At 31.7% G+C, this 22,334-nt stretch overlaps 3 protein-coding genes across 4 annotated transcripts in view; 1 reads left to right on the forward strand and 2 right to left on the reverse strand.

Annotated features, from left to right (window-relative positions):
* Positions 1 to 1,233: 1,233 nt before the first annotated feature.
* The window catches only part of LOC143062654 (uncharacterized), a 29,396-nt gene continuing 8,295 nt past the window's right edge, over positions 1,234 to 22,334 (reverse strand). The window contains exons 5-11 of the mRNA XM_076234342.1: positions 21,844 to 21,961; positions 20,741 to 20,896; positions 14,268 to 14,415; positions 4,327 to 4,448; positions 3,655 to 3,719; positions 2,728 to 2,883; positions 1,234 to 2,276 (exon numbers count right to left, since the gene is read on the reverse strand). Of these exons, the coding sequence (XP_076090457.1) occupies positions 1,888 to 2,276; positions 2,728 to 2,883; positions 3,655 to 3,719; positions 4,327 to 4,448; positions 14,268 to 14,415; positions 20,741 to 20,896; positions 21,844 to 21,961 (1,154 nt within the window). The 3' untranslated portion in view covers positions 1,234 to 1,887. The remainder of the gene's footprint in view (positions 2,277 to 2,727; positions 2,884 to 3,654; positions 3,720 to 4,326; positions 4,449 to 14,267; positions 14,416 to 20,740; positions 20,897 to 21,843; positions 21,962 to 22,334) is intronic.
* LOC143062652 (uncharacterized) lies at positions 7,100 to 11,024 on the forward strand. Of its 2 annotated transcripts, none has more exons than XM_076234339.1 (3): positions 7,100 to 7,455; positions 8,827 to 9,058; positions 9,428 to 11,024. In XM_076234339.1, exons 1-3 carry the CDS (start codon positions 7,272 to 7,274, stop codon positions 10,740 to 10,742), a joined length of 1,731 nt encoding a protein of 576 aa, XP_076090454.1. In that variant the 5' UTR covers positions 7,100 to 7,271; the 3' UTR covers positions 10,743 to 11,024. The 2 variants fall into 2 exon arrangements, with proteins under 2 accessions (XP_076090454.1, XP_076090455.1); XM_076234340.1 differs by having other exon boundaries at positions 7,100 to 7,201.
* On the reverse strand, positions 11,056 to 13,168 carry LOC143062653 (uncharacterized). The gene is made up of 2 exons (XM_076234341.1): positions 12,824 to 13,168; positions 11,056 to 12,455 (listed from the first exon to the last, which is right to left on the reverse strand). The coding sequence occupies exons 1-2, from the start codon at positions 13,014 to 13,016 to the stop codon at positions 11,131 to 11,133; spliced, it is 1,518 nt and encodes a 505-aa protein (XP_076090456.1). The 5' UTR covers positions 13,017 to 13,168; the 3' UTR covers positions 11,056 to 11,130.

A 22,334-nucleotide genomic window follows, 5' to 3' on the forward strand; every position in this document is an offset into this window, starting at 1 on the left:
TATCAATGTTTCTTAGCGTAATTTGACAAAATTGAACCTTTTTAGCTGCAAAAAGCGAATTGTTATTTCACTATTTCACTTTCATTATTGATTGAACAGAAAAAAAATCAAACTTTATATTTTTTATATATCTCGTAGCTAGTGCCCCTTTAACTGTGATCAAATTATTACATTTGTGATCAAACAATTACATTTGTGACCAACAGTTAAATTTGTAATTAAACATTTACATTTGTAATCAAACAATTGTATCTTAAAAATATTTCATGGAGACATTAAATTGAATTCTAAACATAATAAGTATCATTCTCTAAACAATAACTTCATCCTCTAACACAAATGATCAACGTTTTCAATTCCATTCTTTTGTTAAGATAACCAGGGAACAAAAACTTGAACCTTTTAAAAAAAGTAAAAAATTATACATTTGTAACAATCCTTTTTAACATAACAATTTATAAACATATACTATTAATAGAAATTACAACAAAAATAGGAAGTATATTTGCTAGTTTATCTGTACATGTTTAAACTTAATGAACAATAAAATGTATACTAAACAAGAATGTGTCCAAAGTACACGAATGCCCCACTCGCACTATCATTTTCCATGTTCAATGGACCGTGAAATTGGATAAAAAATATAATTAGGCATTAAAATTAGAAAGATAATATCATAGGGAACATGTGTACTAAGTTTCAAGTTGATTGGACTTCAACTTCATCAAAAACTACCTTGACCAAAAACTTTAACCTGAAACATGAACTTTCATTTTCTATGTTCAGTGGACCGTGAAATTGGGGTCAAAAGTTTAATTTGGCTCTAAAATTAGAAAGATCATATTATAAGGAACATGTGTACTAAGTTTCAAGTTGATTGGACTTCAACTTCATCAAAAACCACCTTGACCAAAAACTTTAACCTGAAGCGGGACAGACGGACGAACGAACAGACGAACAAACGGACAGACAGACAGACGGACGAATGGACGCACAGACCAGAAAACATAATGCCCCTCTACTATCGTAGGTGGGGCATAAAAATAAACATGGACAGTCACTTGAATATCCGAATCATGAATTAATACATGTATAATGCATAACAGTAAAATGACAATGGCTTACATTTAAATACAAAATGTACTACTACCATAAACAAGCAGTAAAGTCAATAATAAAGGGGCACTAGCTATAAGATATGAAAAAAAACAATTGAAAATTGTTCAATTATCAAAAGTGAAATAATGAAATAATAAATGACTTTTAGTAAGCCAATATGGATCAGTTTTTTTCAAAATAAGTAAAGAGAGATCAGTGATTAATTATTCGCTTGCAAGCAAATAATCCAACCTCATTTAATCTGTTTTCGTGTGAACTTCAATTAAACCACTTACCTATTGATATTGGTTGCGCATGTATTAGTAATATTTAGCCATTAAAAGGAAAAGAAAGCCAACATTGAAAGTGAGTGAAACAAAGGTGAATTATTTTGTTTAAAGATTTGATCCACAAAAAAATCATTCTTATTCAGGTTAAAACAATAATTTACCTACTTTTTGAACCTATAACATGAAATCAAACAGACCTAGAAAAATCCAATTTGCATGAGGTGACTATCTATTTCTATTTATGATTATCTTTATATCAGGTTATGTGACCGTATGCAGTCTTAAGATAGATGTTTCAGTGTTATATATCAAATTTGAGATTTTGAGTCAAATTGGTGAACATGAATTTGACAGCTAGTGCCCCTTTAAAATTGTGTGCTACTCATATTCAAAACTTTTATTGCATTCATAAAACAAATAAAATGGTTTATCTCCATATTCTTAAATGCCTTTTCTGAGGTCTTTTCTTTTTTCCTATAGTATACAATCCTTGTATAAGTTAGAGTTTCTCTAGAGGTTTGATATCCTCCGAAGACAAAGGATTATGCTGGGACAACAAGTTAGATTCATCGTAAGTAGTGCTATGAGTAGATTTGTTGTGGTTAACAGGTAATACAGCATTTGGATTGACATAATCTGGCATCTGGGGCATGTTGTATGGACAAATGGCATTGGATCCATAAAACTGGTAATAGGGTTGAGGTTCCATGCACATACCGAATGCATCCCGGTCAATTCCAGTTTGTTTTGATGCCAATGGTGAGCCGAAGAATGCATTTGGATATGCTTCATGCGAGTTAAATGTCCTATGATGAAAATTCTGTATATCATATTCATTATAAAATGCATGAGGTCCTGTGTTATAAGAGTAAGAAGACTGCTGCTGGTCTGGAAAGGAAATGTTATGATTATCAAATTGAGTAGCCAGACTGCCACTTAGAAATACAAATATGTAGTTGAATAAATATCATTTTAAAGCAGCAACAGTTAGTGTGGTCCAAAGTTGTTCTTAATATCAGTCCAGATATTCAATAAAGGACATATTATTGAATTTGGAAATTGAATATCGCCACAGCATCTTTATTCTTCAGTTTATTTCCATACAACCTTTAAATGGTTATAACTAATTTCTTGATTTCTGATAACAAAAAAAAACAACCTTTTAATAAGCATTGTTCAAGCATTCAGCCCTAATCAAGGATTTGTATAGTTAGACCGACTATACAAATCCTTGGCCCTAATGTAATAATTTGTAATTGTATTTATATCATGATGCAGTCCTGTCTTTATCTAAAATGCAGATGCATTGTCTTTTAACAAACTAAATACAGGTACATACCCATGACAGCTGATCCAGGCCTAGACATAGGTGGTTCATATTGACTGAGGGTCAAAGCATTAGATATACAGCTTGTGGGTGGAGGCGATGACAAAAACTTATCAGCCTGAACAAGGAAACGTTTGGTAGATTTTGAACTCATAAAGGGATCATTATCTAAAAGGATTAAAAGTATCATTCACTTCATGATTCTCAGGGTTTATAAAAATTTCTGCTTTAGTTGGAATTTTTCTCTGAAAATGGCTGTGTGTATGTGCCTGTCCCAATTCAGGAGCCTGCAATTCAATGCACTTGGTTGTCGTTTGATTCTTTGTTACATTTTATTTTGGTACATAAATTAGTCCATTACTTAGTTTTCTCGTTTCAACCAGTTTGACCTTTTTAAATTTGTCATTTTTGGACCTTTTATTGATGACTATGTGGTATGGGCTTTATTAATTGGTGAAGGCGGTACATTGACCTATAGTTGTTAATTTCTGCGTCATTTGGTGTCTTTTGAAGAGTTGTCTCATTTGCAATCCAACCACATTTTTTTTTATCCAAAATTATCACAGTAAGTTATTACCCAATGTTCTGATAATCACTGTTGATAATTTCTTAGGAGTTGTTGATTGAATTGTTCTATTAATAAAGGGTAATATGCAAGTACTTTTAATGCTGGGTTACCAATTTTCATAGTTTTTTTGGGTGTCCCACAAAATATAACAACTAGTGTCCAAGTCACGACATGGAAAGATCCTCATATGATTACTGTATTGACAAATGACAAAGGTGTTCCTTGAATGTGAGACTATCCTTAGATTTTTATTTTGGATCAGATTTGCAGACATTAAACTTCTTTAATCAGAATTTTGATGTAAAAATGGACAATAAAGACTGAAATAAATGTAAATAAAATGGGAAAAATACAGGTAAAACATTCTTCACCTTTTAGTCCTACAGTGGGATACTGCTGTACATAGCCAGGTTCTGTCTTCATTTCATTATTATTTCTGTAAACAAAAAAGGTAAATGAAATGTTTAAGGAATCAATGACAGTAATCTAGAAATTTAACTCCTTAAAAAGTTTTACCATGCCTTGATTAGGAAAAGAGTAATTTGCAAGTTCAATAAAGCCAAACCTGAATATATGTGAGCAATATATGAATTTTTATTTTACTTTGATTAAAAATTATTCTGTACCTCACTCCTGCATTTATTTCATTTAAAATGTGAATACATTTTCTTAGAAGAAAATCATTTGAAAACTGTAATAACAAGAATGTGTTCCTAGTACACGGATGCCCCATAGGCACTATCATTTTCTTTGTTCAATGGACTGTAAAAATGGGGTGAAATCTCTAATTTTGCATTAAAATTAGAAAGATCATATCATAAGCGACATGTGTACTAAGTTTCAAGTTTAAAAAAAAAAAGGTTTCAAGTTGATTGGATTCAACTTCATCAAAAACAACCTCGACCAAAAAACTTTTAACCTTGACCAAAATCTTTAACCTGAAGCAAGACAAACGGACACACAGACAAACCAACGATCAGACGCACAGACCAGAAAACATAATGCCCATCAATGGGGCATAAAAATATATTCTTTAGCCTTACATATCTGTATCAACAGTTGATGAAACTGTATTTGAGTCAGCCTCTTCTTTTTTAGATTTCTTCTTTTTGCTTGGTGTAGGAGATTCTGGTGTAGAAGAATCCCTGGCCAGTATATCAGTAATCTGTAACAAATAACGCAGAAAACACTTTTACAATCAAAGCACTGAAGGAACTGTTAGCAAGCCAACCAGACTGGATAATAAAAAAAAAAGATAACATTACATCTGTCCTCAAAGAATGCTTTATTCAATGCAATACTCAAGTTGTTAAGAGCTTACTTTTCAAATGTATTGTAATGTTAATTGGTTGTTAAGGTTACAATTGAGTAGAATCTTAGTGTAGAAATGCATGGTTTTATGCTTGAGAAAGAGTTACACAGATTTAGACGTTTTGCGGGAAAGTTAGTGGACTGGTCGAAGATTAAAGGGGTGATCGAAAAGGGGCTCTTTATTTTCCGTATGGAAAACATTTAGAGAACACTCCTATCAAGGGAATAATGTATTCGACCACAGGTATATAAGAGATTGAGAAACAGCACTCGAGGCTGTCGGGTGGCTGTCGATGAGCTGTCATCATTCAACAGAGCGTATGTTGGATATATTAAATGATAGAAGAGCTTTGATAATCAGAGGACACTTTCCACTGGGTACAAAGTGAACGTACAAGTTGATAGGATTGACATAGGACTGTCCCACTTGGGAGACAGACTGTACCAGCCCGCACTGTCAGGTAGTGACAGACTGTCCCATTCGGAGGACAAGTTGTACCAGCCCGCACTGTCTGGAAGTGACAGACTGTCAACGTATATTTGTTCCACCTAACAGAAGTTCCTCTGGACACTTTGTTATAAACAATGTCATAATACCTATTCTTGTTTGAACAAATATTCTATACCATTTATTCTGATAGGAACATATACATGTACTGTCATATTTATTCCTGTGGAAATAATATTCCAGAATGTTTATTCCTTTTGGAACTTATGTTATGAAGGAACTTCTATTCCGTGACAACACTGTCCCATTCGGAGGACAGGCTGTAACAGCAGTCAAACTGTCTGATAAAGACAGACTGTACCAGCCATACTGTCTTTTAGTGACAGACACTCCCATGTTTTTTTTTTTTTTTTTTATTTTTTTTATCCAACATATATAATATACAACAGTACAGTTATCAAACAATAAGTTCATATATATAAATGTAATATAATACAACCTATTAGAAAATGTATAGAACTTGAAAATAACATTTTGTTTGGATTTTATAATTGTATCTTAGGGAGCTACCATTTGATTTTTATGGGGGGGCTAGGATGAAAAATTTTGTCCTGCATTTTTTTTTAGCTGTAATCTCTGTCCTGCCTTTTTATTTTTCACTCTGTTTGGTCCTGCCTTTTTTTTCATAGTTTATCCTGACTTTTTTTACCTAAATTATCGTCCTGACTTTTTTTTTTTGTAAGTGTCTCATCCTGCCTTTTTTTTTTTACTCAAAACTCCTGTCCTGCCTATTTTTTTCAAATTTCATCCTACCCCCCCCCCCCCCATAAAAATCAAATGGTAGCTCCCTTATTAAAAAGGACATACAAAAAAAAAAATATAGAGAATTAATAAATAAAAGAATTAAAAGATGATTAAGAAAAAGAAAAAAAAAACAAAAGCAACAAAAAAACAAAAAACAAAAAACAAAAAACAAAAAACCAATATAAAAAAAAACAAAAAATCATTTTGATGTCTGCTAATTTTTTCATAGTTGCTAATCCACCAAATTATCCTGTAAAGCCTCTTGGTAAATGCACCACTCCCATCTTGATGACAGGCTGTTTTATTGTATTATATTTGTATATATATATAATTGTATGTTTTTACTTTATATCGGAAAAGAGTCAGTGTGTTTATTTTAGTTCATTGTGCATAATATAGATATTTGTAGTTTTTAGTATTACTGTATTGTTTGTGGACAACTTGGAACGGACGTTTGAGATATAAATGCCTGGTTACCCATTACAGTATATAAGCCCAGGTGGTCGTGTGGTTTAGCGGGACGGCTACAGTGCAGGCAATTTGGTGTCACAATATCTCAGTAGCATGGGTGTGAATCCCGGTGAGGGAAAAAAAAATTTGCTTTCGCAAATTTACAGATCTAACATTGTTGGGTTGATGTTTAGACGAGTTGTATATAAATAATGTACACAGCCATGTATCACCATCATTGCTGCACTGCCTTTTGTCCAATCCCTTTGTTTAAATGTACATTTGATATTTGAACAATAAAATATTTTGAATTGAATTGAATTGAATTGCTGGTGATCCGATGGATAAATCTGTTGTAGAGTTGTCACCAACTCAGACGTACATATATATATATATCTCATGTATTGCCAAATGATAAACACAGACTACATAATAAATCAAGTGGCCCCATTTAAAACAACAAGAGTAGTGACATGAAGCATGATTTGATTGCTTAAAAATGATGAGTTCTGTATAAAAGTATAATACAGTTAACTCTCGTTGTCTCGAACTCGGTTGACTCGAAATTTCAGATGAGTCGAAGTTTTCACGTGGTCCCGAACTTTATTCCATACAAAAGTATGTAATTCGACTCCTGATGAGTCGAAATTGGATGAGTCGAAATTTCGGTTGAGTCGAACTAAATATACGGTCCCAAGGTTAACAAAAGCATTCAAAATTCATTTTTTATCTCCAACTAATACACATATGTCAAAACATGACCTCCGGGATTTAAGTGGATTGAAGAGTTAATCTAACAATACTTAATTTCGTCGTGATGTCACTATCGGTTAGTTACCGAATCCGCCATCTTTGAGGGGTGAAGCTTTACCATAGATACCATTATAAGTAATGGGGCATCATAGGTAAGATATCTATATAAACAAGGTTAATTAGCAAGTGTGAGATTAGTCTAATTATTAATCAGGTGTTACAATGTCGTACAATTATCAAGAGAGTTTAAATGGTGAAGCATTAAGTCGTTATCAGTGCAAATTGGATCTAATTAGTTGTAAAGAGTGTCCTTACAAGTTACCCGCTGGCGTTTGGCAGAATAATCCCTGTAAATGGCCAGATGTGCAATGGGGTGATGTGTATTCATACCTTATTGACAGCCCAGGTATTTGCATTCAATTTTAAGATTTTGCTTTTCTTCCGCTTTTTTTATACATATATAGTTACTAAACATTATAAATGTTTATATTTTAGTTTATATACCAAAACATTAACTTATTTTATTTTTTTCCTCATTTAAATCAAGAAATACCGAATTGAAATTTAAAAATAAATGAAAATATATTGTCAAATTATTTTTTATTTCTTTTTTTGCCGTGAATTTTGATTAGATTAAACAAAATTCATGTACTTAAACAAATCCTTTTTCTTAATTCAAAATTTTCCTGAACTTTGAAAATATGTCTTCTGTATGTATTCAATGCTGTAATAAACAGTTTTTTTTTTAATTTCGTAAGACACTTGTCAAGCGTGAATTGAAAAAAAAATGATTTGGGTGTAGCAAGGATTTGTATAGTTTGTCTTACTATACAAATCCTTGAGTGTAGAAAATTAAAATAAAATAAACATCTTACTTGAATAACTTAATTGTCTGTTACATTGATCTCATGAAGAGAGAAAACATAACAACCCTAAATCTAAATCATACTTTTAAGATTATTTATTCTTTTATAAAATTAAACTGTTAATTACCAAATATTTTTTGAAAGTAATTTTTTAAATAGAAAAAAAATCAAGTCTTCCAAAATTTACGGACCTTCAAATTAATGTGTATGTTTCAATTATTTAGTTCTCATTATCATAAATAATTTATGTATTTATAATGCCTCTTACTAAGTGTACTTGTATGATAATAATAACACTTTATTAGACCAAGTTTAAATAATAATAGGGGAGGGGGGCATCTGTTTTCTGTTCAAATATTCTAACAGGTAATTGATGAAGTTATTTTTAACATTACAGGCATATCCCCTGTTGTTCTGTCTTCTTTAATCTGTGTGTGTCTTGAATTTACCTTGCCATGTGAAATAGATATGTCAATACAGATCTAGACATCCTGTGTAAATCAGTCACCTGTCTTAGTTGTTTATTGAATCTAATTCAGTAATTGGCAAAATTCTTAATAAAGGTTTAGTAATAAAAAAATATTGATCAGATAATTAAAAAGATTTATCTTATTATATTAAATTTCCCTAAAAAAAGTATGAAGACAATAAAATAAGACAAACTTATTTTCCCCTGCATATGTATAAATGGACAGACTGAAACTATAGGTATTATTCTGGAAAAGGAAACTGTAAGTCACAAGAGGCTTTCAAAAAAAGAGTCAAAGTACTCGCAGGTCATACATATCTCAAATAACTGTATAGTTCAATTTTAATCTCCGGACTTTTAGTGAGTGTTTTATACCAGTTATTGATCCAACTGTACACACACATAAATGAACACAATACTTATAAAGTTTTTGTAATTTCAGGTGTTTACACAAGGGAAAGCATGAAAGCTTTCAAAAGCCTAGAAGCACACAATTTCTTTATTTCTGGATGGGTTCAAACTGTATTTCACTACCTAACAGAAAAAGGGGCCCCATTTATCCTGAAAGCTGATGTTAAACCATCTCAGAGAGTTAATGAAGATCCACATCACCCATGGGTTGCAGTAAATTCTAGTGGAACTGTTGTTGCAGCCCACTGTGACTGCATGGCTGGGTAAGCATTTACTTATGCTATTTTAACTGGCTTTATTCTTTCCTTGTAGCTCATTGCACATTTATTTGAAAATCAAATACCTAATAACTGATGATGATGGGTTAATAAACACATACATGTGTCAGTCCAGCGAGAAGTATTTCAACAATCAAGACATCAATCTATTATCTTAACATTAACAATATTATATTAATAACAATGTATTGTCTGTATTTGTAGGCTCTGTTTCATTAATCTATCTATAAATGTGCAATTATGAAGAAATGAACTTCAAAATAATTATAAATTTGAAAAACAATATAGTTTTACAAGAATATAAATTATTGAATAATTTCTATAAATATTTATTTTAATGTTGTTTTTTATCAGGTTATCAGAGGTATGTTCCCATGTTGCAGCACTCCTGTTTAAAATTGAAGCAGCAGGCAGACTTGGTTACACAAGGAAAGCATGCACTGAAGAACCATGTAAATGGAATGCTGATTTTGTAAAGAAAGTTTTACCAGACCCAATTTCTAAAATAAAGTTTTACAAAGCAAGTACGGTTTTGAAAGCCAAGTCTCGTAAAAGAAATCGTACCCGGAAATTTACACCAGCAAATGATAATCAAAAGCAGCAACTATTAGATTCACTAAAAGGATGTACAACAAAACCAATTGTTCTATGCACATTTAATGGGTATTCAACTGACTTTCATTGGACAACACCAACAGTTAATACCCCCAAAATTCCAGCAGCACTCAAAGACTGGTATCATCCTGATAATATTAAGCTTAGCATAGATGAATTATATGATAAATGCAAAGGTATTGCTGACTCTATGACAATATCATATGAAGTGACTAGGTATATATATGACTGCACAACAGCCCAGAGCAGCTCTATGACATGGTATGACCAACGTGTAGGCCGAATTACATCATCAACAGTGCACAATGTATTACATACAACCCTTGAAAATCCCTCAACATCTCTGTTGAAGAAAATCTGTGACCCAGCACCAAAACCATTAAATGTACCAGCAGTTATCTGGGGACGTGAACACGAGAAAAGTGCCATTAAAGAATTTCAACAGGTAATGTGTACTGACCATCAAAACTTTTGTGTAAAGAAAGCAGGTTTTTTGATTGATTTAAATTATCCATATATTGGTGTCAGTGCAGATGGAATAGCAACATGTGACTGCCATGGAAGTAGTGTATTGGAAGTGAAATGTCCATACAAATATAGATCAAGTCTACTTCCCGAGTTTCTTGCAGACCCCAATACCTGTCTTAAAACAGACCATGAACTGAAAAAAACTCATCAGTATTATAGCCAGGTTCAACTGCAAATGTATGTGCACAACATGAACACATCCTTTTTTGTGGTATGGGGTGAAAAATTCACTGTTGTCAGCAATGTTACTAAAGACGATGAATTCATCAAAACAATGCTAGAGAAATCACATAATTTTTTTATTAATGCAGTTGTGCCTGAACTTCTTACAAGAAAGATTTCATCACCAACGGAAAAGCCTATATCAAATGATGAATTATTTTGTATATGTCAGACGCCTGAAGATGGCAACATGATAGGTTGTGACAACCAGAACTGTAAATATAAGTGGTTTCATCTGGATTGCATTAAGATGAAAAGAGTACCAAAGTTTACCTGGTACTGCTCATATTGTAAAAAACAGTAGGAACCTGCATTTGTACATGTATTTATATATATGTGTGTAAAATTTATGTTATATTCCAAATAGATGATGCATATAGTTCTGAACTATTTCCTTGTTTTAATATCTCAATTGTTTGTTGTTATATAACTTTACATTGTATACCTTATAAGACTGTGATATTTTAGACTTTACTTTTATTGTCCTTAGCATGCATAAAATATTTGCCACTGGACAATAATTATAAGTAGCCAGTTTTCAATAAATTACTTTGTCGAATTAGTTTTTAATTTATGTAGATCTAGATATGCAAAATCAACGTATTGATGAGATAAGATAATTACATAATTGTGTTTTAATTGTACTAAAAAATGTATTACATTAAAACATCTTCAGTTCAGAGTAAAATATTTCAGTTTTCTGAATATACAATTCCATCACCAAGATTAGTTAGGGATGCACACACTCTGACAATTTTGTCAATTGACGTAAAACAAGATTCTTCAACTTCATCATTCAAAGATTTCACTAAAACAATATTCAAAGTCCCTTTCAAAATGGTATAACGATTCTTCATTACTCCAATAACTCTTTCAATATGAATCCTCACACTTGCTAGCTTTCGTGAGGTTTCAACATCTTTGGCAGGTAATTGTTTTTTTCCTTTCGTAAAGGCTGGTATAAGTAGTTCAGCTGAGCACTCTGTTGCAAAGTCATCTTGAAGAAGGAAGCCCCTATCTGCCAGAATTTGATCACCTGGGTGATGGTATTTACGATCAATAAAACCACAAGAGCGCACAAGTTCATTATCTGACACTCTACCACCCCATGCATTTGATAGGAAAGTAACAACTCCTAATGGGTTGCATGCAATGAAAAACTTGACAGTGCTATGTTTTTTGTAATTTGAATACACTTTAGCTCTTGCCTGTAGGTTTTTGGGGCGTTCAATAAAAATTTCAAAACAATCCACAATTGAGGTAAGTCTTGGGAATTTGGCCTTAAAAATACCCGGAGTAGTCTGTTGAATTGTTTCTCGGTCTGGCCAGTGAATAAGGAAGTCCATCTTTGCATACATTAGATTAATCCAGCGCCAGAAAATATTGTTTATTGTTGATAATGCAATACCTCTGTGATGAGCTATGAATTCAAATGGTATGTCTAACCGTAGCTTTATTAAAGTTGTGAACATTTGATCTCTTAGTGAAAAAGTGTCAGTAAGAGGAGTCCTTGTCAAGAATTGAGACAAGTAGGTATTTACACTCATAAACACAGTCCAAGAGAGTCCAGTAAAATATTTACATTTCTGGTCATTGTTTTCAACACAAGCTGAGTTTAACTGCGATTTCACTAGTTGATCATGTAAACTTTGGTTCTCAATCAAAATATTGTCCTTTTCATCACGTAAATTGCTAATTTCTTTGAAGAACATTTCACGCTCAGGTTGTTCTGTTGGTTTGTTAAAGCCGTGCCTATTTTTATAAGAAGAAATTGGTTCTGCTATGTACATCGGCTGTATGTTTTCCTCATTTCCTGGAAATAGCTGTTTTGGAGATAGCATTAGTTTCTTGCACTCCGACACCTGATTTACTATAGGGGTTGTTTCATGCTTCCTTTTCAGTGCATTAGCATGCCTCTGAAGTTTCTGCTGTTGCTGTTTCTTTGAGCTTACATTAGTGTTGTAGTTAAACAATGTTGGAACATAATCTGGGTGAGTTTGATCACTTGATGGTTTTCCTACAAGTGCAAAAAAACAAAATATTTGTTAAGTAATATGTCTTCTAAAAACATAGAAAAAAGGCTGCCTAGAAAAAAGGTGTTTGTAAATGAAAAAAACTGTTAATTTACAAATATACATGTAGGTCAGGAGAATCATGATAATTACCTTCAGTTTAGTTTACTTATATTTTAAATATATATGGAATACAACAATATAATATCTGTGAATGAGACTTTGAACATCAATGAACAGAAGCAAATAAATATAAATAATCAAGGACATACATCATACATGTACAAATGTACAACTGATATATACATCCTTGGTACGAAAAAAAAGAAGACAAAATTCAGAATTCATAAGTAAAATAAACAAATATACATACCAGAAATAAAATGTGCATTACACACTACTGAGTTCTTGGTAGGAATCCAAGGTGTACCGTCTGGTCGGTCTCTTTTCAATGCAGTCAACCACAGATTAAAGCGTTCTTGGTCTTTAGGAAATTTATGGAACGATAAAGACTTTAACATCATATTATGGTTTTGACAACCAACTGCACAGCATGTTTTGGGCATGTTGTCAGTTCTTTATTTTAACAGAAAGGTGCAATAAACGTTGTGTATGTATCGAAACTTGCAATAACAATGGCGGATCGCTTCACCGCTCATAGTAACAACAATGTAAAGGGAAGTAACTCTGTAGTCCAATACCCGGATGTTCGGAACTATGTATACACGTGGAATTAAATTTCCGGTCACTGACCACTGTATTGATTTACGACATGCTATTTCCATGAGTGTTTACCTAAGATTATCTTTTATAGAATTTTTATAAATAATTAATGATACATTGTTAATGTTCATGAAAAAGTATTTAAAATGTTTACAAAACAATTAATTTGTGATTTACATTAATGAGCTTGGGTGTGTATAAAGTGAGGATTATGGCTTCCGTTGATGATCACCTAAAAACTACTCAAACGGCGTCTTTAATCTTGTTATATTTTCTTTTGAAAAAAAAGAGTGAGATGAATAGAAAATTTTCTTAAATCTCTTGTATCCGAGAATAAACAATTTTGTCAGTTATAACCAACCTGAATAATGAAACTATCGATTGGAAATTACTGTCTTGGAAAAGCCATAGGATTATTTGTAATTGAATAAGTAAAAAAAATGTCATTATAATAATAAAAGACTGTGACATACAAATACATCAATCTGATACTAGAATATCGATCCCCTGGCCATATTCATCCGGATTTATTTTAGCTTTACCAAGCTGAGCAAGAGTTGTGTCCCTTATATTGTTGAACTTCCGGTGTTCATTTGAGTCAAACTACGTGTATCTCGAAATATTTCTCTGGTCCGGCTGACTTCGACATAATGAGAGTCGACTGTATTAATATTATACACTTCTTTTTAAATGACTTTTCTACATTAATTTGTATGAATATTCACTATTTCTTGCTTTCTTTACAGCATATGTTCAATATTTTTCATGTTGTTTTAAATTTAATGTCATTCAGATTATCCCAAGCAATGCTGTCTGTTAGATAGAATATACCCGATGGAGGTTTTGGCTAATGACACACACTCTGCATCTTCAAAGGACTAAAAAGATGACCTATTTTCATTTGGATAATTTCTTATCTAACCAAATAAGCCTTGCCATTAGCAATAACACATAATCAGCATGTACCCATTTTGCAGATTCTTTGAACTGTTATATTATTAACTATTTTAATTGCTAAAGATTTTTAAAATTGGACTAGAATCCAATTATATTAACAACAAAATTTATTCATTTTCCAAAATTTTCATACATACTTGGTTTTGAAAGTCTTGAGGCAGAGCTGCATTGACAAGTTTAATGAAGTCTACACACATTTCTAAAATGGAGGCCATATCAGTCTTACGACCCCTTATGTAAGGCAGCAGAACTCGTAATTGATCACAACTGTCTTTAATTCGCTCTCTAAAAAAGAATGATTATTGAAAAATTCGTAAGGGTTCCACGGAACCCAGTGTCGCGCCTACGTTTGCTGTTAATTGCAGACTCAACAAAAATGAGGAAAAACATCAATAAAAATTTCCCTCTCGATACTGTCTTTTGATTTCAAAGAAGCTTCCAAGTTTGGTAAAAAATCCAGGATAGTTTATGAATCTAATAAATGTTTTATAAACTTTAACTGCAGACTGTATGTAATGTTAACTGGAAGAAAAACTAAGTCCATTTATAAGTAAAATACGGAAAAAGTGAATTTTTTTTTTACAAAATTTACTTCTGAATAATATCTTATGATCAGAAACAAGCTTTTGTCTAAGTTTGGTAGAAATCCAGGATAGTTTAAGAACATTATAAAAATTTTAAAAACTAAAACCACAGAGTGAATGTTTTGTTTCTGGCAAAAAAACTAAGTCCATTTATAAGTAAAATACGGAAAAGTGGAAATTTATTTTTACAAAATTTTCTTCTTGATACTATCTTATGATCATAAACAAGCTTCTGTCCAAGTTTGGTACAAATCAAGGATAGTTTATGAAAGTTATTAAAATTTTAAAAACTTTAACCACAGAGTGAATGTAATGTTTCCTCGCAGAAAAACTAAGTCCATTTATAAGTAAAATACGGAAAAGTGGAAATTTATTTTTACAAAATTTTCTTCTTGATACTATCTTATGATCATAAACAAGCTTCTGTCCAAGTTTGGTACAAATCAAGGATAATATATGAAAGTTATTAAAATTTTAAAAACTTTAACCACAGAGTGAATGTAATGTTTCCTCGCAGAAAAACTAAGTCCATTTATAAGTAAAATACGGAAAAGTGGAAATTTATTTTTACAAAATTTTCTTCTTGATACTATCTTATGATCATAAACAAGCTTCTGTCCAAGTTTGGTACAAATCAAGGATAGTATATGAAAGTTATTAAAATTTTAAAAACTTTAACCACAGAGTGAATGTAATGTTTCCTCGCAGAAAAACTAAGTCCATTTATAAGTAAAATACGGAAAAAATGGAATTTTAATTTTACAAAATTTACTTCTGGATACTTTCTTATGATCATAAACAAGCTTCTGTCCAAGTTTGGTAGAAATTCAGTATAGTTTAAGAAAGTTATTAAAATTTCAAAAACTTTAACCAGAGTGAATATTTGTGGACGCCGCCGCAGACGACGCCGACGACGGAATGTAGGATCGCTTAGTCTCGCTTTTTCGACTAAAGTCGAAGGCTCGACAAAAAGAGAAATAAAAAGTTCATATTCATTTTTTTCAGATGTACTAGATTCCAATGTCTATTTTAATTTTTTTTAAAAGGAAGAAAATGCTTGGATTACCTTGCATTAAATTTTACTGAAAACAATATTAGTTTATAGTACCATTTCACTCAAGTATTTTAGGATTCATTTCAATGAAAGTTCTTTTTTTATAAATACAGAAGACGTTTTCAGAAATGTAATTTTCAGAAAAAAATATAGGTAGGAAATGATTGAAATATCTCTTATTAAAATAAACTAAAGGTGTTGGAAATGTTTGAATTATTTCCCATTGAAACAAAACAAAGGTAGACAATGTTTTAATTATCCCCAATTGAAACAAAATAAAGGTAGAAAATGACAGAATTATCTCCCATTGAACCAAAATAAAGGTAGAAAATGTTTTAATTATCCCCATTGAAACAAAATAAAGGTAGAAAATAATTAAATTATCTCCCATTGAAACAAAATAAAGGTAGAAAATGTTTGATTCTTCTCCCATTGAACCAAAATAAAGGTAGAAAATGTTTGGATTATCTCCCATGGAAACAAAATAAAGGTAAAAAATGTTTGAATTATCTTCCATTGAACCAAAATAAAGGTAGAAAATGTTTGATTTATCTCCCACAGAACCAAAATAAGGGTAGAAAATGTTTGGACTCTCTCCCATTGAAACAAAATAAAGCAGAAAATGCAGGGTAAACTCCCATTGAAACAAAATAAAGGAAGAAAATGTTTTAATTATCTCCCATTGAAACAAATTAAAGGTAGAAAATGTTTGATTTATCTCCAATTGAACCATAATAAGGATAGAAAATGTTTGGATTATCTTCCATTGAAACAAAATAAGGGTTAGCTCCCATTGCAACAAAATAAAGGTAGAAAATGTTTGATTTATCTACAATTGAACCAAAATAAAAGTAGAAAATGACAGAATTATCTCACATTGAACCAAAATAAAGGTGGAAAATGTTTGAATTATCTCCCATTGAATCAAAACAAAAGTAGAAAATGTTTGAATTATCTTCCATTGAACCAAAATAAAGGTAGAAAATGTTTGATTCTTCTCCCATTGAAACAAAACAAAGGTAGAAAATGTTTTAATTATCCCCCATTGAAACAAAATAATGGTAGAAAATGTTTGAATTATCTCCAATTGAACCAAAATAAAGGTAGAAAATGTTTGGATTATCTCCCATGGAAACAAAATAAAGGTAAAAAATGTTTGAATTATCTTCCATTGAACCAAAATAAAGGTAGAAAATGTTTGATTTATCTCCCATAGAACCAAAATAAGGGTAGAAAATGTTTGGACTCTCTCCCATTGAAACAAAATAAAGCAGAAAATGCCGGGTAAACTCCCATCGAAACAAAATAAAGGAAGAAAATGTTTTAATTATCTCCCATTGAAACAAATTAAAGGTAGAAAATTTTTGATTTATCTCCAATTGAAACAAATTAAAGGTAGAAAATGTTTGATTTATCTCCAATTGAAACAAAATAAAGGTAGAAAATGTTTTATCTCCCAACGAACTGAAATAAAGGTTGAAAATGTTTGGATTATCTCCCATTGAAACAAAATCAAGCAGAAAATGCCGAGTTAACTCCCATTGAAACAAAATAAAGGTAGAAAATATTTGAATAATCTTCCATTGAACCAAAATAAAGGTAGAAAATGTTTGATTTATCTCCCATAGAACCAAAATAAGGGTAGAAAATGTTTGGATTATCTTCCATTGAAACAAAATAAGGGTTAGCTCCCATTGCAACAAAATAAAGGTAGAAAATGTTTGATTTATCTACAATTGAACCAAAATAAAAGTAGAAAATGACAGAATTATCTCACATTGAACCAAAATAAAGGTGAAAAATGTTTGAATTATCTCCCATTGAATCAAAACAAAGGTAGAAAATGTTTGGATTATCTCCCATTGAACCAAAATAAAGGTAGAAAATGGCAGATTTATCTCCCATTGAACCAAAATAAAGGTAGAAAATGTTTGATTCTTCTCCCATTGAAACAAAACAAAGGTAGAAAATGTTTTAATTATCTCCCATTGAAACAAATTAAAGGTAGAAAATGTTTGATTTATCTCCCATTGAAACAAAATAAAGGTAGAATATGTTTGATTCTTCCCCCATTGAAACAAAACAAAGATAGAAAATGTTTTAATAATCCCCCATTGAAACGAAATAATGGTAGAAAATGTTTGAATTATCTCCAATTGAACCAAAATAAAGGTAGAAAATGTTTGGATTATCTCTCATGGAAACAAAATAAAGGTAAAAAAATGTTTGAATTATCCCCCATTGAAACAAAATAAAGGTAGAAAATGTTTGGATTATCTCCCATTGAACCAAAATAAAGGTAGAAAATGACAGATTTATCTCCCATTGAACCAAAATAAAGGTGGAAAATGTTTTATTTATCTCCCATAGAACCAAAATAAGGGTAGAAAATGTTTGGACTCTCTCCCATTGAAACAAAATAAAGGTAGAAAATGTTTGATTTATCTCCAATTGAAACAAAATAAAGGTTGAAAATGTTTGGATTATCTCACATTGAAACAAAATCAAGCAGAAAATGCCGAGTTAACTCCCATTGAAACAAAATAAAGGTAGAAAATATTTGAATAATCTTCCATTGAACCAAAATAAAGGTAGAAAATGTTTGATTTATCTCCCATTGAACCATAATAAGGGTAGAAAATGTTTGGATTATCTTCCATTGAAACAAAATAAAGCAGAAATTGCAGGGTTAGCTCCAATTGCAACAAAATAAAGGTAGAAAATGTTTGATTTATCTCCAATTGAACCAAATTAAAGTAGAAAATGACAGAATTATCTCCCATTGAACCAAAATAAAGGTGGAAAATGTTTGAATTATCTCCCATTGAATCAAAACAAAGGTAGAAAATGTTTGGATTATCTCCCATTGAACCAAAATAAAGGTAGAAAATGGCAGATTTATCTCCCATTGAAACAAAATAAAGGTAGAAAATGTTTTATTTATCTCCCATTGAACCAAAATAAAGGTAGAAAATGTTTGATTTATCTCCCATTGAACCAAAATAAAGGTAGAAAATGTTTTATTTATCTCCCATTGAAACAAAATAAAGGTAGAAAATGTTTTATTTATCTCCCATTGAACCAAAATAAAGGTAGAAAATGTTTTATTTATCTCCCATTGAAACAAAATAAAGGTAGAAAATGTTTGAATTACCTTCCATTGAATCAAAATAAAGGTAGAAAATGATTGATTTATCCCCCATTGAACCAAAATAAAGGTAGAAAATTTTTGAATTATCTTCCATTGAATCGAAATAAAGGTAGAAAATGTTTGATTATCTTCCATTGAACCAAAATAAAGGTAGAAAATGGCAGATTTATCTCCTATTGAACCAAAATAAAGGTAGAAAATGTTTGAAATATCTTCCATTGAAACAAAATAAAGGTAGAAAATGTTTGAATTATCCCCCATTGAAACAAAATAAAGGTAGAAAATGTTTGGATTATCTCCCTTTGAAACACAAGAGTGCACACGCTGAAATGTCTCACCTTCTATACTAATCATTGATATTATGTTGATAGTCCTAAGTATAAAGCTAAGCTTTATTACAACTGTCACATAAACTTAACATTAACCAAGATAACTAAACAAAGACCAATGAACCTTGAAAAAGAGGTCCAGGTCAGATGAACCATGCCAGGCAGACAGGTACAGCTAACAATGCTTCTATACAACATATATAGTTGACACATTACTTATAGTTTAAGAAAAATAGACCAAAACACAAAAACTTAACACTGTGCAATGAACCGTGAAAATGAGGTCACGGTTAAATAAAACCTGCTTGACTGACATAAAGATCATAAAATATTCCCATACACCAAATATAGTTGATCTATGGCATATAGCATTAGATAAAAAGACCAAAACTCAAAAACTTAACTTTGACCACTGAACCATGAAAATGAGGTCAAGGTCACATGACATCTGCCCGCTAGACATGTACACTTAACAATCATTCCATACAACAAATATAGTAGACCTATTGCATATGGTACGAGAAAAACAGACCAAAACACAAAAATTTAACTATAACCACTGAACCATGAAAATGAGGTCAAGGTCAGATGACACCTGCCAGTTGGACATGTACACCTTACAGTCCTTCCATACACCGAATACACTAGCCCTATTGCTTATAGTATCTGAGATATGGACTTGACCACCAAAACTTAACCTTGTTCACTGATCCATGAAATGAGGTCGAGGTCAAGTGAAAACTGTCTGACAGACACGAGGACCTTGTAAGGTACGCACATATCAAATATAGTTATCCTATTACTTATAAGAGAGAATTCAACATTACAAAAAATTTGAACTTTTTTTTCAAGTGGTCACTGAACCATGAAAATGAGGTCAAGGACATTGGACATGTGACTGACGGAAACTTGGTAACATGAAGCATCTATATACAAAGTATGAAGCATCCAGGTCTTCCACCTTCTAAAATATAAAGCTTTCAAGAAGTAAGCTAACGCCACCGCCGTAGCCGCCGCCGGATCATTATCCCTATATCAAGATTTCTGCAACAAAAACTTCGTAACATGAAGCATCTATATACAAAGTATGAAGCATCCAGGTCTTCCACCTTCTAAAATATAAAGCTTTCAAGAAGTAAGCTAACGCCACCGCCGTAGCCGCCGCCGGATCATTATCCCTATATCAAGCTTTCTGCAACAAAAGTTGCAGGCTCGACAAAAATATGAAGGTAGAAAATATTTGATTTATCTTCCATTGAATCAAAATAAAGATAGAAAATGTTTTCATAACTATTAAGTATATCAATTTCAACATTGTTAGGGGTTCTTCTTTTTACTTCATTCTAACAACATGACTTTGAAATGGTATGATCAATATTCATTAACACTTTGATTTCCAAACATACCTGACAGTTACAGTTCAAAAACATACATTTTTTAAAACATTAAAATTTTAATGTATTCTACAACATTTCTAAATGAGGACATATACCTCCTAACTTTTTCTTTAGTTGTATGATCATTAGCAGACTGTTGCTTTAGTTTTTCATTCTGTTGTCCATTGATCTGTGTAGTCATACATTTCATAATATTCAATCCACCAAGCTGTGCAAGACTAAGTTGACCAGATTTATTGTCCACAGATATGCTGAAGAAAAGATGTTAATCCTAATTAGAATAATAGTACACATTTTAGCAGTCTCCAAATATCACTTTCTTTAAATAGGATCTAACAATGCTCTATTTTTACTTTCTATTTAAAAGTTTTATGGCAAGAATTCATTGGTTAACAAAATTATCATTCCGAATGAAGAACTCAGGATTGGTCATTTCGTTCTAAGAAAAGTGCTGATTCAAGGTCTGTATTTCAATCTGCAAGTTTAAATTATTGCGATTATAACCCAGTCACATTTTTTGCAATAATAAAAACATTACAATAATTGCTGAATTTACAGTAGCATGAAACAAGAAATATTGTTACTAAATCCACCTCTTGTGGGTTGTTCTGCACATATAGTTACCTAAATCCACCTCTTGTGGGTTGTTCTGCACATATAGTTACCTAAATCCACCTCTTGTAGGTTGTTCTGCACATATAGTTACCTAAATCCATGTCTTGTGGGTTGTTCTGCACATATAGTTACCTAAATCCATGTCTTGTGGGTTGTTCTGCACATATAGTTACCTAAATCCACCTCTTGTAGGTTGTTCTGCACATATAGTTACCTTAATCCACCTCTTGTGGGTTGTTCTGCACATATAGTTACCTAAATCCACCTCTTGTGGGTTGTTCTGCACATATAGTTACCTAAATCCACCTCTTGTGGGTTGTTCTGCACATATAGTTACCTAAATCCACCTCTTGTAGGTTGTTCTGCACATATAGTTACCTAAATCCATGTCTTGTGGGTTGTTCTGCACATATAGTTACCTAAATCCACCTCTTGTAGGTTGTTCTGCACATATAGTTACCTTAATCCACCTCTTGTGGGTTGTTCTGCACATATAGTTACCTAAATCCACCTCTTGTGGGTTGTTCTGCACATATAGTTACCTAAATCCACCTCTTGTGGGTTGTTCTGTACATATAGTTACCTAAATCCACCTCTTGTGGGTTGTTCTGCACATATAGTTGAAGAAGGTGACATTGGAGTACCAGGGTTTTCAGAAGATGATGGAAGTTCTTTAATGTGCATCTCAGAACCATCCAAATCTATCCAAAAGAACTTTACAATTGTCTATTCCTTCCATAAATATGTACAATTTTGTGGGCAGACAAATATTAAGCCTTGTATAATGTTTCTATATATATATCTATGAAAAGAGAAACTATTGAAAACAGTTTTTTTCTTCACCTCAATTGTAAACAATAAAATATACCAAATATTTTTGCTTTGATAAGATGGGTGTTGATAATATTATCATATATACAAAAGGGAATTAAATTTTAAATCAAGAGTCTGCAAAAGGTATGGTGAAATCAATCCTAGGCTAATATCTCATAAAGTATTGTATATATTATTTTTATTTATTTATATATAATACCAATGAAAAAAAATGCCTCTTTATTTTTTGTCTTGAAACAT

This window comes from Mytilus galloprovincialis, chromosome 2 (genome assembly GCF_965363235.1).
Source record: "Mytilus galloprovincialis chromosome 2, xbMytGall1.hap1.1, whole genome shotgun sequence".
Taxonomy (NCBI): Eukaryota; Metazoa; Mollusca; class Bivalvia; order Mytilida; family Mytilidae; genus Mytilus; species Mytilus galloprovincialis.